Below are 16,055 nucleotides of genomic sequence, written 5' to 3'. Positions count from 1 at the left end.
TATAAAGAGAGTGGGGTAAAACTTGTATGTGTCATTTGTATCGGTTTGCATTACCTTTTTGCTCTGTGTGTCTTTCTGTTTATTGGTGCGTTTGAAGTTTTGTCTTTATTTAGCCAACGTTTGACACTGGCAACGCCCTCCTCACTGTTTCTAATGGCCTCTACATGAGATAACTATTTAAGAGCCACTGCGTTCAGCACACTGACCACATACATGAACACAGACATAATCAAGCTCTCACAAATATACCCCTCAAACAAAACAGCAAAATGCCTTCAAGCTCAAGAACAATGACACCTCAAACCAAGAAGCCAGGTAAACCTTCACAATTATATAACTAATATACAGTAAATCTCAGCATGTTTCTTTTCCAATGATGTTGTTAAATGCATTTATGTTTTTTGAATCACATTTTAAAAAATGTTTAAGGGTTTCCATTGCTATACATATTCTGAACGTAAGTGATTTTAGATCAAAATAATAATCAGTGGGAGTGGTGGTGGTGTAGTGGGCTTAAGCACAGAAATTGTAATCAGAAGGTCACTGGTTCGATGCCCACAGCCACCACCATTGTGTCCTTGAGCAAGGCACTTAACTCCAGGTTGCTCCGGGGGGATTGTCCCTGTAATAAGTGCACTGTGAGTCGCTTTGGATAAAAGCATCTGCCAAATGAATAAATGTAAATGTAATCAATAGGAAGGGTAAATGAGAGCACAGCAGCTGTTATCATAGTAAACTAATTAATGCTAGTCAATTACAGCTCAGATAATAATCTGATAAGAATTTAAATGTGCCAGTTTGAAATTTCAAATCAATAAGCTTTATTGTTGTTGTTATTGTTTTCAAAGTTGAAGCATTTATATTACCAGAAGTATTAAAGATATTTTAATTATTGACGCTGACTATCACACCTGGAGATGTGAGTTTGAAACCAGGGCGTGCTGAGTGACTCCAGCCAGGTCTCCTAAGCAACCAAATTGGCCCAGTTGCTAGGGAGGCTAGAGTCACATGGGGTAACCTCCTCGTGGTGGTGATTAGTGGTTCTCGCTCTCAATGGGGCGTGTGGTGAGTTGTGTGTGGATCGTGGAGAGTAGCATGAGCCTCCACATGCTGTGAGTCTCTGCGGTGTCATGCACAACGAGTCATGTGATAAGATGCGCGGATTGACGGCCTCAGAAGCGGACGCAACTGAGACTTGTCCTCCACCACTCGGATTGAGGTGAGTAACCGCGCCACCACGAGGACCTACTAAGTAGTGGGAATTGGGCAAGATATTTAATATTGTTTCAGATTCTGGTTCAGAACAAACTTTCCTTTTTGGGTCTTCATTTTTAAGGCCCTATATGGGTAAATACCAGTGATTTGGGGACTCTCAAATAAATCCTGACCATAAAAAATACATAAATGTAATTCTGATTCAATGAATCGTTTATAAGAAGATAAGGTTGTTGTTTTTTTTTAATGAATGAAAAAAAGCACTGATACAAATCAGCCAAACTGATGATGTATGAAGTGTGAATTGTCCAGATGGATATAATGAGTTTTGGGCTGGTCTATCGTTGGGCTATTGGTAGACGCCACCTTATTAATCAGAACAGAGGTGTTGAAACTTGGCTATTGGGTCAGTCAGTCACTCTTACACACATTCATACACACAGTACATACCACTCAATCTTGCTATTCCCGGAGGAATGTCCTTGATGGCCTAAACCTGTCAAATGTCAAAGAGATGGCCATTTCATGTTAAGCTACAAGCTCAAACAGCCACACACACACACACAAAGCATTTGAAGCATTACTTGGACAAGAAGTAAAAATGTCCCCATAGTTATTAATTCAATAGTATATCCATTATCATGTTTAAAATAACACCACAGTGGTGTATGATGTGTGTAGCACAGATCTGCTCTCTCTTTACTGATTAAATGAAAATCAAATCTTTTCATTCTTCTTCATTCTTCAAGGCAGGAAAATTAAAGACAGAAATACTCCTGCTGGTAAGTGCAATATTAAACATCCGTCTAAACTTTGAACTTTTATGAATTGATGATATTACCATTAACATTACGCAGAATTCGAATTCCATGCAAATGTTTCTTACTTTTTCCCTTTTTCAGAGAAGCTGCCAGTTTACGAGCCCAACATCCCAGAGCCCACATCCAGAGAGGAACTGATCCAATGTGAGTCACACAGTACAGGACCTTTTCATGTCTCCATCACAAACAGTTTGTCTTAAACTTAAAGTAATAGTTCACCCCAAATTATAATTCTCTTATCATTTATTCACCCTCATACAGTCTCAAAATCATATTGTACTTGACTTTGTCTTCTGTGGAACACAAAGATATTTTGATGGATGTTTGATGTGTTTTTGTCAATAGGGACCAAAACGGACGTAAAGGCAGCATAACGTCAATCGAGTGGTCTAATGTATGTCTTCTGAAACAATATGATCACTTTGGGTGTGAAACAGACCCAAATACAACTCCTTATTCACAATAAATCTTCACATCTGTAGTCACGGCGCAATCTTGAGAATAGTCGTTACCCTTCTTTGCACTTAATGCATGCATCAAGGGTGAGTAAATGATGAGAGAATTATCATTTTTGGGCAAGCTATTCCTTTTGACATGTTATTTTTATGTCCTAACATTACAAATTTGCAGGACGCAAATTTGACACAAGAGATATTCCAGGTGTTCCTTCATTTTTTAATCTCTATAATCCAAATGTTTAAAAGAAAACATGTTTTCTTCAGAATTTTACATTTTGTGTGATACTCAATTTTAGAGGTGGACCGATTCATTTTTACTGATTAATCAATGCCGATAGTTGCTTTTTGGAACAATCGTTATCGGCAAAGTTTCCTTTTTATTCCACTGTGTTGCTCATGTGGCCGGCGCTGGTGAACTATAAACATTCATGGACACCTCGTGAGGATTTCCTGTATCAAAATATTTTGTCACCGACAATGTTCATGTTTATGATTATCATCACTGCAATGCATATTTTGGTATTTTAATGAGTAGATAATCAAGTGTTCTAAATTGAAACAAGGACATGAAAAGAGCAATGCAAAGTATATTGAAACCTCCCCATCAGCACATAAAACACATCTTGTCTCCAACTTCATATCTTGTGAATAATAATAAACTTAATACTTATTCAACTTAATCTGTTGAGATATATATATATATATAAACACTGGCAGTTCTAGCTTGTTTGGTGCCCTGGGCGAAACCCTCTTCAACCTGCCCCCAATGTTGTTGATGGGTGGGGGGTTTGGTTGTGCCTACAGCGCCACTGGACAGGTCACCTCCGCCTTGCATACCATGGTGCTCCTGCAAGTTCACCAAGCCAAGGCACTTAAAGATCTGCACTTGGGTAGTCCTGACCTGACGTGCTGCAGGAACTGCGCTCTGCCACCAACTTCACTCTCAGAGCCACAAAGGTCACAGCACGGGCACTCAGGCAGGCAATGGCCACCCTCGTCAACTATGGCTGAACCTGGGCGAGATGCGCAAAGTTGACAAAGCCTGCTTTCTCAACGCCCCCGTTTCCCAGCTTGGTCTCTTCGAGGACACAGTCGACACCTTCGCCCAGCAGTTCTCGCCGGTGAAGAGGCAGATGGAAGCGATTTCTCACATCATGCTGCGGCGCCACCTCAGCGTGGTCCGCGACCCGTCTGCCCACCAAGGCGTCCCCCTACAGCTTCGTCCAAGCAACAGGCAGCTCCGCCTCAACCCGGGCCCAGCTCTCAGCCCCAGCGTCGAGCGCCCCGCAGGTGGCGTATGCACCCCATCTCCAGGACCTCCTCTAGAACCCGGAAAGCTCCTAAGCGCCCCTGAGACGGAAGACGCAGGCAGTCAGATGTTCAGCTCCGGAGCTGGTGCCAAGACTACTCCGTCCCCCGATGGAGGCCTGGGAGGAAAATCCATATTTTCCTTTTCCGCACCTCCTTCGGACTGCGGTACCCAAATTGTCAATATAAGAGCTATTTCCTCACTTTCTGGGTCATCTAACCGGTCTGTTCCGTTCTCACGGTGCCCCGTCACCAAAAACCTAGAGTCCCGGTCTCCAAGACGCAGATACATCGCCTCCGGACCCACGACTGCCCATCCCCGGTGCCTGGATCAAGGTAAGTTCTTTGAGTCTTTTCTCAGCACCAAAGCCCCCCCCGCTGCGAAGCCCCAACCAGTACATCAAAAATGATTGTCCCCTTAGTGCCCCTCGCACGGAGCTTGGATGCATGGCTCTCGCCATCCAACCCGTCACACTGGTTGGCCAGGACCATCCGACTCGGCTACGCGATTCAATTTGCTAGGCTCCCAGCTGAGATTAAGAAGGGTTTCTACAGCCCTTACTTCATTGTACCCAAAATAGGCAGTACCCAAAATAGGCCAATCTTGGACTTGCAAGTTCTCAACCAGGCTTTACACAAACTCCCGTTCAAAATGCTCACGCAGAAACAGATTCTAAACTGCGTTCTGCATTAAGATTGATTTGCAGTGGTAGATCTAAAGGACGCATACTTTCACGTCTCCATTTTTACCTCGACATCGACCCATCCTACGGTTCGCGTTTGACAGCCAGGCGTATCAGTACAAGGTCCTCCCCTTTGGCCTGTCACTTCGCGGCTTCACCAAGGTTGCAGAGGGGCCCCGGCTGCATTGGCACATCAATTGCCAACTCGCCCACAATATCCTCCTTTGGAGTCAGCAGTGACTCAGGGCAGCGGAGAGTGGAGGCTCAACCCCCAGGCGGTCCAGCTGATTTGGGACTGGTTCGGCATGGCACAGGTAGATCTCTTTGCTCCCAAGACAATTCCCACTGCCCGCTCTGGTACTCCCTAACGAAGGCCCCTCTTGGGACAGACGCGCTGGCCCGGGGTCTGCGCAAGTACGCATTCCCCCAATGAGCCTTCTTGCACTGGTGCTGTGCAAGGTCAGAGAGGAAGGGGAACAAGTCACCTTAGTGGCTCCTTACTGGCCCACTCGGACTTAGTTCCGGGATCTCACGCTCCTCACGACAGCACCTCCCTGGCAAATTTCCCTGAGGAAGGACTTTCTTTCCCAGGGATGGGGCACCCTCTGGCAACCGCACCCAGACCTCTGAAACCTCCATATCTGGCCTTTGGATGGGATGCGGAAGATCTGAGTGACCTACCACCTGTGGTTGTAGACACCATCAACCAAGCCAGAGCTCCCTCTACTAGGCAGCTTTATACCCTAAAGTGGCACTTTTTCATAAATTGGTGTTCTTCTCGGTCTGAAGACCCGCAGAGATGCGCAGTTCGGTCAGTGCTCTCATTCCTGCAAGAGAGGTTGGAGGGGAGGCTGTCCCCCTCCACCTTGAAGGTGTATGTAGCTGCTATTTCGGCCCACCACGACGCAGTGGACAGTAAATCCTTGGGTAAGCATGACCTATTATCAGGTTCCTTAGAGGCGCCCGGAGACTGAATCCTCCCCAGCCAAGCCTGTTCCCCTCCTGGGATCTCTCAGTGGTCCTCTCGGGCCTTCAGAGACTCCCCTTCGAGCCTGGAGTTCAGTCCGGCAGATACTCATGTCATGCTAAGACTGCGACTGGGCTACGTGCCCAAGGTTCCTACGACCCTTCAGGCCAGGTCATTAACCTGCAAGCGCAGGTTTCTTTTACAGAAATACTTCCTTAAATCGCATCACAGTCATACCCTAACAATAAAATGTAGAGTTCTCGCAAACCAGCCACAAACTAGCCACAAATTTGCCACTCATTTTCACATGCAGGAGCTCGCAGAAAACCTTTGGCAACGATGGACAATTTGTTGCAAAGCTCATCTGCATGTGAAAATTATCAGTGGCGAATTTGCTGTAAATTTTCCATGAACACATGAGTTGTGTAAGGATTTTCATTTTGTAAAAAGTGACAGTTCAAGAGGTACTGCATAAGACAAATGACCCAGATGCAAACAAATTTACAGTGGTTATAACAATATTCACCAATCATTTCAATCTTAGACTGGGTCGATCTTTCATTGGATGAGCGAACTGCCAATAAAGTGCTGTGGCTGAAAGAGGGTGGAGCCAAGGTGTCCCGCATGACGAATGAGGTGTGCCCTTACCTGGACAGGCCAGAAAGATTTGAACACTGCCCACAGGTGAAACAAATTTACATTTGTGATTTATGTTAGTCAATTTATATTTTATTATTATACATGCGTAATTCAACATACATTTTAATTTAAAGACGACACAGATTGTTGATTGCCACAAATAATAATTTCCCTCATTTTAAAAACAAAAATAATCACAATTACAGTAAAGTTCTTACTTTGTTTTTCAAAGGGGTGGCCATGCAATGGCAAGTGATCAGTCTGTGGTGGCATAGAAATGTTTGGACAGCATTTTTGTATTGTCGGGGGGGTATAATGACAACCCGGACGGAGAGGTGAGGCGACCTTGGGGTGCGCACATGTTAAATTTGTACAGAGATGATTTCACCTCTAAAGATCTAAATTGTGCCAAAAAAATAACACAAAATGACCAAAACGGCAATTGTTAGTGGGGTGGTCAATATGGTGGCCAGACTTTGGTCCACGGCCACCCCTGACCACCCCCTAGCTCCGCCACTGGTCATGAAGCATTAAAATACACATTGTTTAAAATATATAGACACAAGATGTAATCTTTATACATGTTAACATGAGTTTTGTGTGATAAAATCGCTTACTAACCTTGTCTGTGTAAAGAGTTAACCAATTGTGCAGATTTGTCACCGTGACGACGTAACACCGTAAACACGGCAAGTGATTTTATCATATTAAAATAAAGAAGTACAGAGATAGTACACATTAAATACCATCCGAACATTATGTTTACATTGTGTGGCAATACTTTTGAAACAATGAGCTCCTTTTCTTGCACGTTCTTACACCGATTACGCTTAATAAGCTGAAAATGTGACAATGTTAATGGACATGTTATTTGTCAGTGACCTATTTCTGTTTCACACATCCACAGGATGCAATGATTGCATGTGTCTCTACAGGTACTGTGTAAGGAGTCTATCTGGGCATCACGGTGTTATTGGGAGGTACTATACTCCGGCTGGGTGTTTGTAGGTGTTACATACGAGGGTGCAGGGAGGAGGGCAGGCGGCTCTGGCCTTGGGGAGAACGAAGAATCCTGGGCTCTGGGTTGGGCCGGGTCCCGCTATGACGCCTGGCATAACGGAATAAACACCAGAGTGAAAGACGTGCCTCAATGCAGCACTATAGGGGTGTATGTGGATCAGCCCGCTGGACTGGTCTGCTTCTATGCTGTGGAGACAGAGGAAGATTCCAAGAAAAAGTATCTGAAACTAATTCACAGGTTTACGAATCCCATACAGGAGAAAATGCTGCCGGGTTTCTGGATGGGAAAACAGTCCTCCTGTTTAATCCTTAAGAAAGAGGAATGAGACACGGACAGGGCAAGATATTACAGATATGAATTGATATATATATCTATATATATATATATATGTTGGTTTGAAACACACTTGTTCAAAACCCTTTTTAATAAATGTCAGGTTGAGGCAAGTTGCCACAATGTTTCACATGTATACAGTTTAACAATTATGGATTTGTTGGCCAAATCAATAAATTAATTATGAAACAGAAAAAATATTAAAGGTCACACGACAAAATATCAGTTTTAATTATTTACTTAATTAAAAAGTGTGACAACTATTCCCCATCTCGTCTATAGCAAGCACTGTGTATATGTGTGTATTTATCACTTTGTGGGGACCAAATGTCCCCATAAGGATAGTAAAACCCAAAATGTTTGACATTGTGGGGACATTTTGTCAGTCCCCATGAGGAAAATACATAGGCTATATACTCTATATATAATTTATATATAGCCTATATATATGCTGCTCTGTCCAGTCTATATTAAGTTAGAACATGGTTACAATGTTTTCAGAGCAGTTCTGTGCTCCAGAACTCCCTCTCATGCTTAGAGTAACAGATGTGCTCTGAGTTTGTTTACGTGCGCTAAACGCTTTATTTACACTAAACTGGCGCATCCTGCGTGAAGCGTTTTTTATTATTATCTGCTGTAGCAGCATCTCAGTCTCCGCAAGAAACATAATAACGCGGAATACAAGATTGATTATAATTCTAACAGCTTTAACACTTGTAGAGTCCAGAAACATCTCTTACTCCAGTTTCCTGTCATTTGTTTACCTCTCACGAGAGAGCGTGTCGCCCTTATTACACTCCCCGCGGAAACAAGTGAAAGCGGAACTAATATTTACAACATCCAACAAAATGAAAAGGAAGGAACATACATACATTAAATCTATATCAAATATTTAGGTACTATAATATAATGCATTGCTAAATTAAATATAATAAAAAATATTTAAAAATTCACTTGTGAAATGGATTGGTGTGAACTGTTGATCAATGATTGACTTATGATCAATAATATGGTAGTAAACAATACATTGTATTCTAAACCGCTTTTTGTATTGTCTTATCAATGATGAACTCTTCTGCCACAAGAATCTAATGCATTTTAATTATCTGAATATTTTACACACACACACACACACACACACACATATATACCGGTATATAAAAAAAATATATACATAATTTTAAAATATTTAAACATAACTATACATAATTATTCCATCATTATATATTTAATTATTGTTATATGAGGGGCTTTCACAGCAAATATTTGTAAATGCGATTAATTAATCGGGACACCATGTAATTAATTCGATTAAATATTTTAATCGATTGACAGCCCTAATATATATATATATATATATATATATATATATATATATATATATATACATACATACATACATATATACATACATACATACACACACAAAGATCACCAACCGCTACACTACCGCTCCCCTTACACACACACACACACACACACACACACACACACATATATGTATATATATATATATATATATATATATATATATATATATATATATATATATATGCAGAGGTGTGTAGAGTAGCCAAAAACTGTACTCAAGTAAATGTACAATTACTTAAAAAAAAAATACTCAAGTAGAAGTAAAAGTACTGACATAAATAATTACTTGAGTAAGAGTAAGAAAGTATCCAATTAAAAGAGTAATCAAGTAGTGCGTAACTCCTTACTTTCACAAATGACATAATAGACATTTACTCCCCTATATTCCATTACATAAAACACATTTAACATGTATTACAGAATTATTATTATTATTATTATTATTAATGGAAATTCTGTCAACAGTCATCATCATGTTGTTCCAAACCCGTATGACTTTCTTTCTTCCGTGCAACACAATAAGGAGATATTAGACAGAATGTTTGCCTGAGTCACCATTTAATTTCAGTGAAAAATATATATATATTGAAAGTGAATGGTGATCTGAGACTAACACACAACACAAAGCGTCACATGGGTTTGTAACAACATGAGGGTAGAAAAATTATGTCAGAATATTAAATTATGGCTGAGCTATCACTTTAAATATATAGTTTACCCAAAAATGAAAATCCTCTCATCGTTTACTCACCCTCATGCCATCCCAGATGTGTGTGACTTCTTTTCTTCTGCAGAACACAAATTCTGATTTTTAAAAGATTATTTTAGCTCTGTAGGCCAAAATGTTGATGCTCCAAAAAGCACATAAAGGCAGCATAAAAGTAATCCATGAGACTCCAGTGGTTTAATCCATGTCTTCAGTAGTGATATGATAGATGTGGGTGAGAAACAGATCAATATTTGTCATTTTCAGCTACACAGCAGGGGGCGATATGCAGAAAATATGACTCACCAAAAACACAAGAAGAATGTGAATGTTATCCGTTTCTCATCCACACCTATCACATCACTTCTGAAGATACTGATTTAACCACTGGAGTCTCATGGATTATTTTTATGCTGACTTGTGTTTGTTTGTTTGTTTGTTTCACTTTAAAATGTTGCCACCCATTCACTTGCATTGTATGGACCTACAGAGCGGAGATATTCTTCTAAAATCATCAACATTCGTATTCAGCAGAAGAAAGAAAGTCATACACATCTGGGGTTGCATGAGGGTGAGTAAATAATGAGAATTGTAATTTTTGGGTGAACTATCCCTTTAAGGGCTCTTGTCAGATCTGGATGAATTTGTCAATAAGAAGAGAGGTTTGCAAACATTTCTAGTAATTATTACAGTGAAAACGTGTAAATGTCCCACAAGGACATTATATATAATGCTGAAATATAAACCAAATCAAGATCATGCTTTATTAATGCCTTCTTTTGCTATTTCATAGCTTTTAAAGTCCTGTGTGGATTCTTATTTCAGTGTAGTCACAGTGTCGTAAGTATTTATATCATTAGTTCTGTACAGCAGTAGTGCCGCTCTCTAAATGCAGAGTGTGCAGCCTACGTAGGGCACCAACTCCGGTCGCAGAACACTCGCTGTATCTGAAACCACCCCTTATCCACTATATAGTGCACTATTTCGAGTGTCCCCTATTTTGTAGGAGTGTCTGAATACTGAGTGAGCCACTCGTTCCCTACTTTTGTTCACTCAATCTTACCCACAATGCACTCTGATTTCAAGTGTACATTTGATGTACACTAGAAAATGGTTAATTTCACACAGTCCACCACAGGGAAGATGTACGAGCTGGGCGTTTACTGCTTCCTTCACTCCTGCAATGTTTTATTTCAAGCTGAATGTATTAAATGACTTTTTGACAAATCATTACTGGATTAAAATAACATAATAACATATACATACAGATCCATATTAAAATGTACTGTTTATTTGATCAAATGCGTTTTCTCTTTATATTAACACACAGTATATATATTAAAAATGGCAAACACATTGAAGATTTGTTGTATTAATATATTATTTAATAAGAATATCCAGTAAGGCCCAAGTATTTTAAAATGTAATATGTGACGTTGTTTCAGCGACAGCCCCAGAGCTCCGACACTCACGTCCGAAATTCACTAATTTCGTTCACTTACTGCTGAGATATGGTGCACTAACTGACATTCACTATATAGGAAGCAGTGAACGAGTGAACGATTGCGGACACAGCCACTCTCGTCGCCACGATTGTCTCGCGCACACACCTCACTGTGCACGCGCAGAAATGCTGTCTGTTCACACTCCTGTTGTTGATCACGTGAATGGCAGTGATTTACAGTTAACTTGGAGGTTTACATGGATTTATACAGTTAATCTGCCTGAATTTTACTAATTTAAAAATGTACACTTAAAAACAGATGTCATAAGAGCTCAGTTGCATTATCACCATGAAAATGACCCTCTCATTACACAGAAAAGCCCGCGTTAGAATTAGAGGCAAAATGGACCACAACTGCTGCCTTAAACTGGAGCTGTGATTGTAATCTTGCAATATCAGCTTGTCTTTATGTTAAATGATGGCATTGCATGTCACTGCTTTTTCCCCCCAACAGATGGCAACACATGTCCCTAATGCATGAAACATAGCAGCATGTTAATGAACAATTCAGTTTGCTTTTTACTGAAGTGAATGTACAAAAAAAGTGATATTAAAAAAATATATATTTTTATAAAAAATATTTAATGATGTCATTTTGACCACAAATTGTACCATTGTTATCCAGATATGAACAGAACAGTTTCGTATGACAGTTTTCTACACCTTTACTTCTTTGCAGAGAGAGAGAGAGAGTGTGAGTGAGAGAGAGAGTGTGTGTGAGAGAGAGAGAGAGAGAGAGAGAGAGTGAGTGTGTCGCACAGAGACAGTTTGCAGTTTCACATGGTCGCCTGTTGTTTATAAGTTGATATGGTGCAAGGGTCTTCATGTTATACAGTATTATTTTGCCAAGCTGATTGCACACTCAATTTGACCCTGCAGACATGAAAATGAAGTTTACTAAAGACAGAGAATATATAACTAACCCAGCCAAATTTTATTTGTTTTTATTTGTTTATTTATATATTTTTAGAACATGTGGGAAAGCAGAATAACGCTTTAGAAAACCATGTCTCAAATGTGATATGCTTGGTTTTGGAGTACTTTATCTCCTTTCATCCAGCAGACGGTTGGGTCGTCCAGACGCAACTTGTTTCCAGCAACGACATTGATGGTGTTCTGAGAAACCATGTTTCCAGCTGCATCAAATGGATCTTTGGAGGATCTGAAAGAGAGAGGAAACAGGAGAGTAGTTTCATCAACTTCAAGCACTTTCATCACTGTGGACTTCTAGAAAGAAACGTCTGGTTAAAACAGTAGTCACACTTACACTAGTTCATTTAATTATATCCTGCTAACAATGTCCAACAGTGCTTGTACATGTATCAAAGAAGATTTATGTCATTCAATCATGAGAATTCCCACCACAGTGTCATTTCCAGCACATCCCAAATTCTGGATTGTGTTTAATAGAATTCTGTGCTAGAAATGATGCTGATGGAAATTAATTTTTTTTACGTTTTTGAAATAAAATTGCCAATTGCTGGGTGCAAATCCACCCAGTCCTTTTTTTTTTAATCCCATTAATCATAAACACTTTGTGAAAAGGGGCATAATAGGTGCCCTTTAATGTTTCCTAAATACACACAATTAAAAATTAAAAATAATTTTGGCATAATTTGCCAAAATTACAGCTTGATTGAAATGATGCCCAATAAATATATAAAAGTGATTTTCACCTTGAGTTTTCTTTATTTTGTCTTATATTTCATCTCAAGCATGCTCTTCGCTAACACTTTTGTCTACTTGGTTAACAAGTACACTAACTGATAATAATTATTAGGTCTATGAATCAATTAAATTCATATAATAATTATTAGGGATATGAATCGAGTAAAATCATAATAATTATTAGATCTATGAATCGATTGAAAACATAATAATTATTAGGTCTATGAATCGATTAAATTCATATAATAATTATTAGGGATATGAATCGAGTAAAATCATAATAATGATTAGATCTATGAATCAATTGAAAACATAATAATTATTAGGTCTATGAATCGATTAAATTCATATAATAATTATTAGGTCTATGAATCGATTAAAATCATATAATAATTATTAGTGTCTATGAATCGATTAAAATCATATAATAATTATTAGGTGCTATGAATCAATTAAATTCATCATAATAATTATTAGGGATATGAATCGAGTAAAATCATAATAATTATTAGGTCTATGAATCAATTAAATTCATATAATAATTATTAGGGATATGAATCGAGTAAAATCATAATAATTATTAGATCTATGAATCAATTGAAAACATAATAATTATTAGGTCTATGAATCGATTGAAAACAATAATTTTTAGGATTATGAATCGAGTAAAATCATAATAATTATTAGGGATATGAATCGATTGAAAACATAATAATTATTAGGGTCATGAATCGATTAAAATCATATAATAATTATTAGGGTCATGAATCGAATAAAATCATATAATAATTATTAGGGATATGAATCGATTGAAAACATAATAATTATTAGGGTCATGAATCGATTAAATTCATATAATAATTATTAGTGATATGAATCGAATAAAATCATAATAATTATTAGGTCTATGAATTGATTGAAAACATAATAATTATTAGATCTATGAATCGATTAAAATAATACAATAATTATTAGGTCTATGAATCGATTGAAAACATAATAATTATTAGGATTATGAATCGATTAAAATCATAATAATTATTAGGGTCATGAATCGAGTAAAATCATATAATAATTATTAGGTCTATGAATCGAGTAAAATCATAATAATTATTAGGGTTATGAATCGATTAAAATCATCTAATAATTATTAGGTCTATGAATCGATTAAAATCATAATAATTATTAGGGTCATGAATCGATTAAAATTGTCTAATAATTATTAGGGCTATGAATCGATTAAAATCATAATAATTATTAGGTCTATGAATCGAGTAAAATCATAATAATTATTAGGGATATGAATCGAGTAAAATCATAATAATTATTAGGTCTATGAATCGAGTAAAATCATATAATAATTATTAGGTGCTATGAATCGATTAAAATCATAATAATTATTAGGTCTATGAATCGATTAAAATCATAATAATTATTAGGTCTATGAATCGAGTAAAATCATATAATAATTATTAGGGTCATGAATCGAGTAAAATCATAATAATTATTAGGTCTATGAATCGAGTAAAATCATATAATAATTATTAGGTCTATGAATCGAGTAAAATCATAATAATTATTAGTGCTATGAATCGATTAAAATCATAATAATTATTAGGTCTATGAATCGAGTGAAAATCATAATAATTATTAGGGTCATGAATCGATTAAAATTGTCTAATAATTATTAGTGCTATGAATCGATTAAAATCATATAATAATTATTAGGTCTATGAATCGAGTAAAATCATAATAATTATTAGGGATATGAATCGAGTAAAATCATAATAATTATTAGGTCTATGAATCGATTAAAATCATATAATAATTATTAGTGCTATGAATCGATTAAAATCATAATAATTATTAGTGCTATGAATCGATTAAAATCATAATAATTATTAGGGATATGAATCGATTAAAATCATATAATAATTATTAGTGATATGAATCGAATAAAATCATATAATAATTATTAGTGCTATGAATCGAGTAAAATCATAATAATTATTAGTGATATGAATCGAATAAAATCATATAATAATTATTAGGGTCATGAATCGAGTAAAATCATAATAATTATTAGGTCTATGAATCGATTAAAATCATATAATAATTATTAGGGTCATGAATCGAGTAAAATCATAATAATTATTAGTGCTATGAATCGAGTAAAATCATAATAATTATTAGATCTATGAATCGATTAAAATCATATAATAATTATTAGGTCTATGAATCGATTAAAATCATAATAATTATTAGGTGCTATGAATCGAGTAAAATCATAATAATTATTAGGGATATGAATCGATTAAAATCATATAATAATTATTAGGTCTATGAATCGAGTAAAATCATAATAATTATTAGATCTATGAATCGATTAAAATCATATAATAATTATTAGGGATATGAATCGAGTAAAATCATAATAATTATTAGGTCTATGAATCGAGTAAAATCATATAATAATTATTAGTGCTATGAATCGAGTAAAATCATATAATAATTATTAGGGTCATGAATCGAGTAAAATCATAATAATTATTAGATCTATGAATCGATTAAAATCATATAATAATTATTAGTGCTATGACTCGATTAAAATCATAATAATTATTAGGTCTATGAATCGAGTAAAATCATATAATAATTATTAGTGCTATGAATCGATTAAAATCATATAATAATTATTAGGGTCATGAATCGAGTAAAATCATAATAATTATTAGGGATATGAATCGAGTAAAATCATAATAATTATTAGGTATATGAATCGATTAAAATCATATAATAATTATTAGGGTCATGAATCGAGTAAAATCATAATAATTATTAGATCTATGAATCGATTAAAATCATATAATAATTATTAGGGATATGAATCGAGTTAAAATCATAATAATTATTAGGGATATGAATCGATTAAAATCATAATAATTATTAGGGTCATGAATCGAGTAAAATCATATAATAATTATTAGTGCTATGAATCGAGTAAAATCATAATAATTATTAGATCTATGAATCGATTAAAATCATATAATAATTATTAGGGATATGAATCGGGGTAAAATCATAATAATTATTAGGTCTATGAATCGAGTAAAATCATATAATAATTATTAGTGCTATGAATCGAGTAAAATCATATAATAATTATTAGGGTCATGAATCGAGTAAAATCATAATAATTATTAGGTCTATGAATCGAGTAAAATCATATAATAATTATTAGTGCTATGAATCGAGTAAAATCATAATAATTATTAGGTCTATGAATCGATTAAAATCATATAATAATTATTAGGGCTATGAATCGAGTAAAATCATAATAATTATTAGGTCTATGAATCGA

The 16,055-nt window shown here is 36.3% G+C and overlaps 1 protein-coding gene across 1 annotated transcript; it reads left to right on the top strand.

Annotated features, from left to right (window-relative positions):
* Window positions 1-290: 290 nt before the first annotated feature.
* On the top strand, window positions 291-7,437 carry LOC127635054 (tripartite motif-containing protein 16-like protein). Its single transcript, XM_052114831.1, has 4 exons — window positions 291-315; window positions 2,118-2,180; window positions 5,997-6,136; window positions 7,027-7,437. Exons 1-4 carry the CDS (start codon window positions 291-293, stop codon window positions 7,435-7,437), a joined length of 639 nt encoding a protein of 212 aa, XP_051970791.1.
* Window positions 7,438-16,055: the final 8,618 nt, after the last annotated feature.

This window comes from Xyrauchen texanus, chromosome 42 (genome assembly GCF_025860055.1).
Source record: "Xyrauchen texanus isolate HMW12.3.18 chromosome 42, RBS_HiC_50CHRs, whole genome shotgun sequence".
NCBI lineage: Eukaryota > Metazoa > Chordata > Actinopteri > Cypriniformes > Catostomidae > Xyrauchen > Xyrauchen texanus.
Note: the sequence above shows the minus strand (reverse complement) of the source record. Positions and strands in the feature narration are given on the sequence as shown.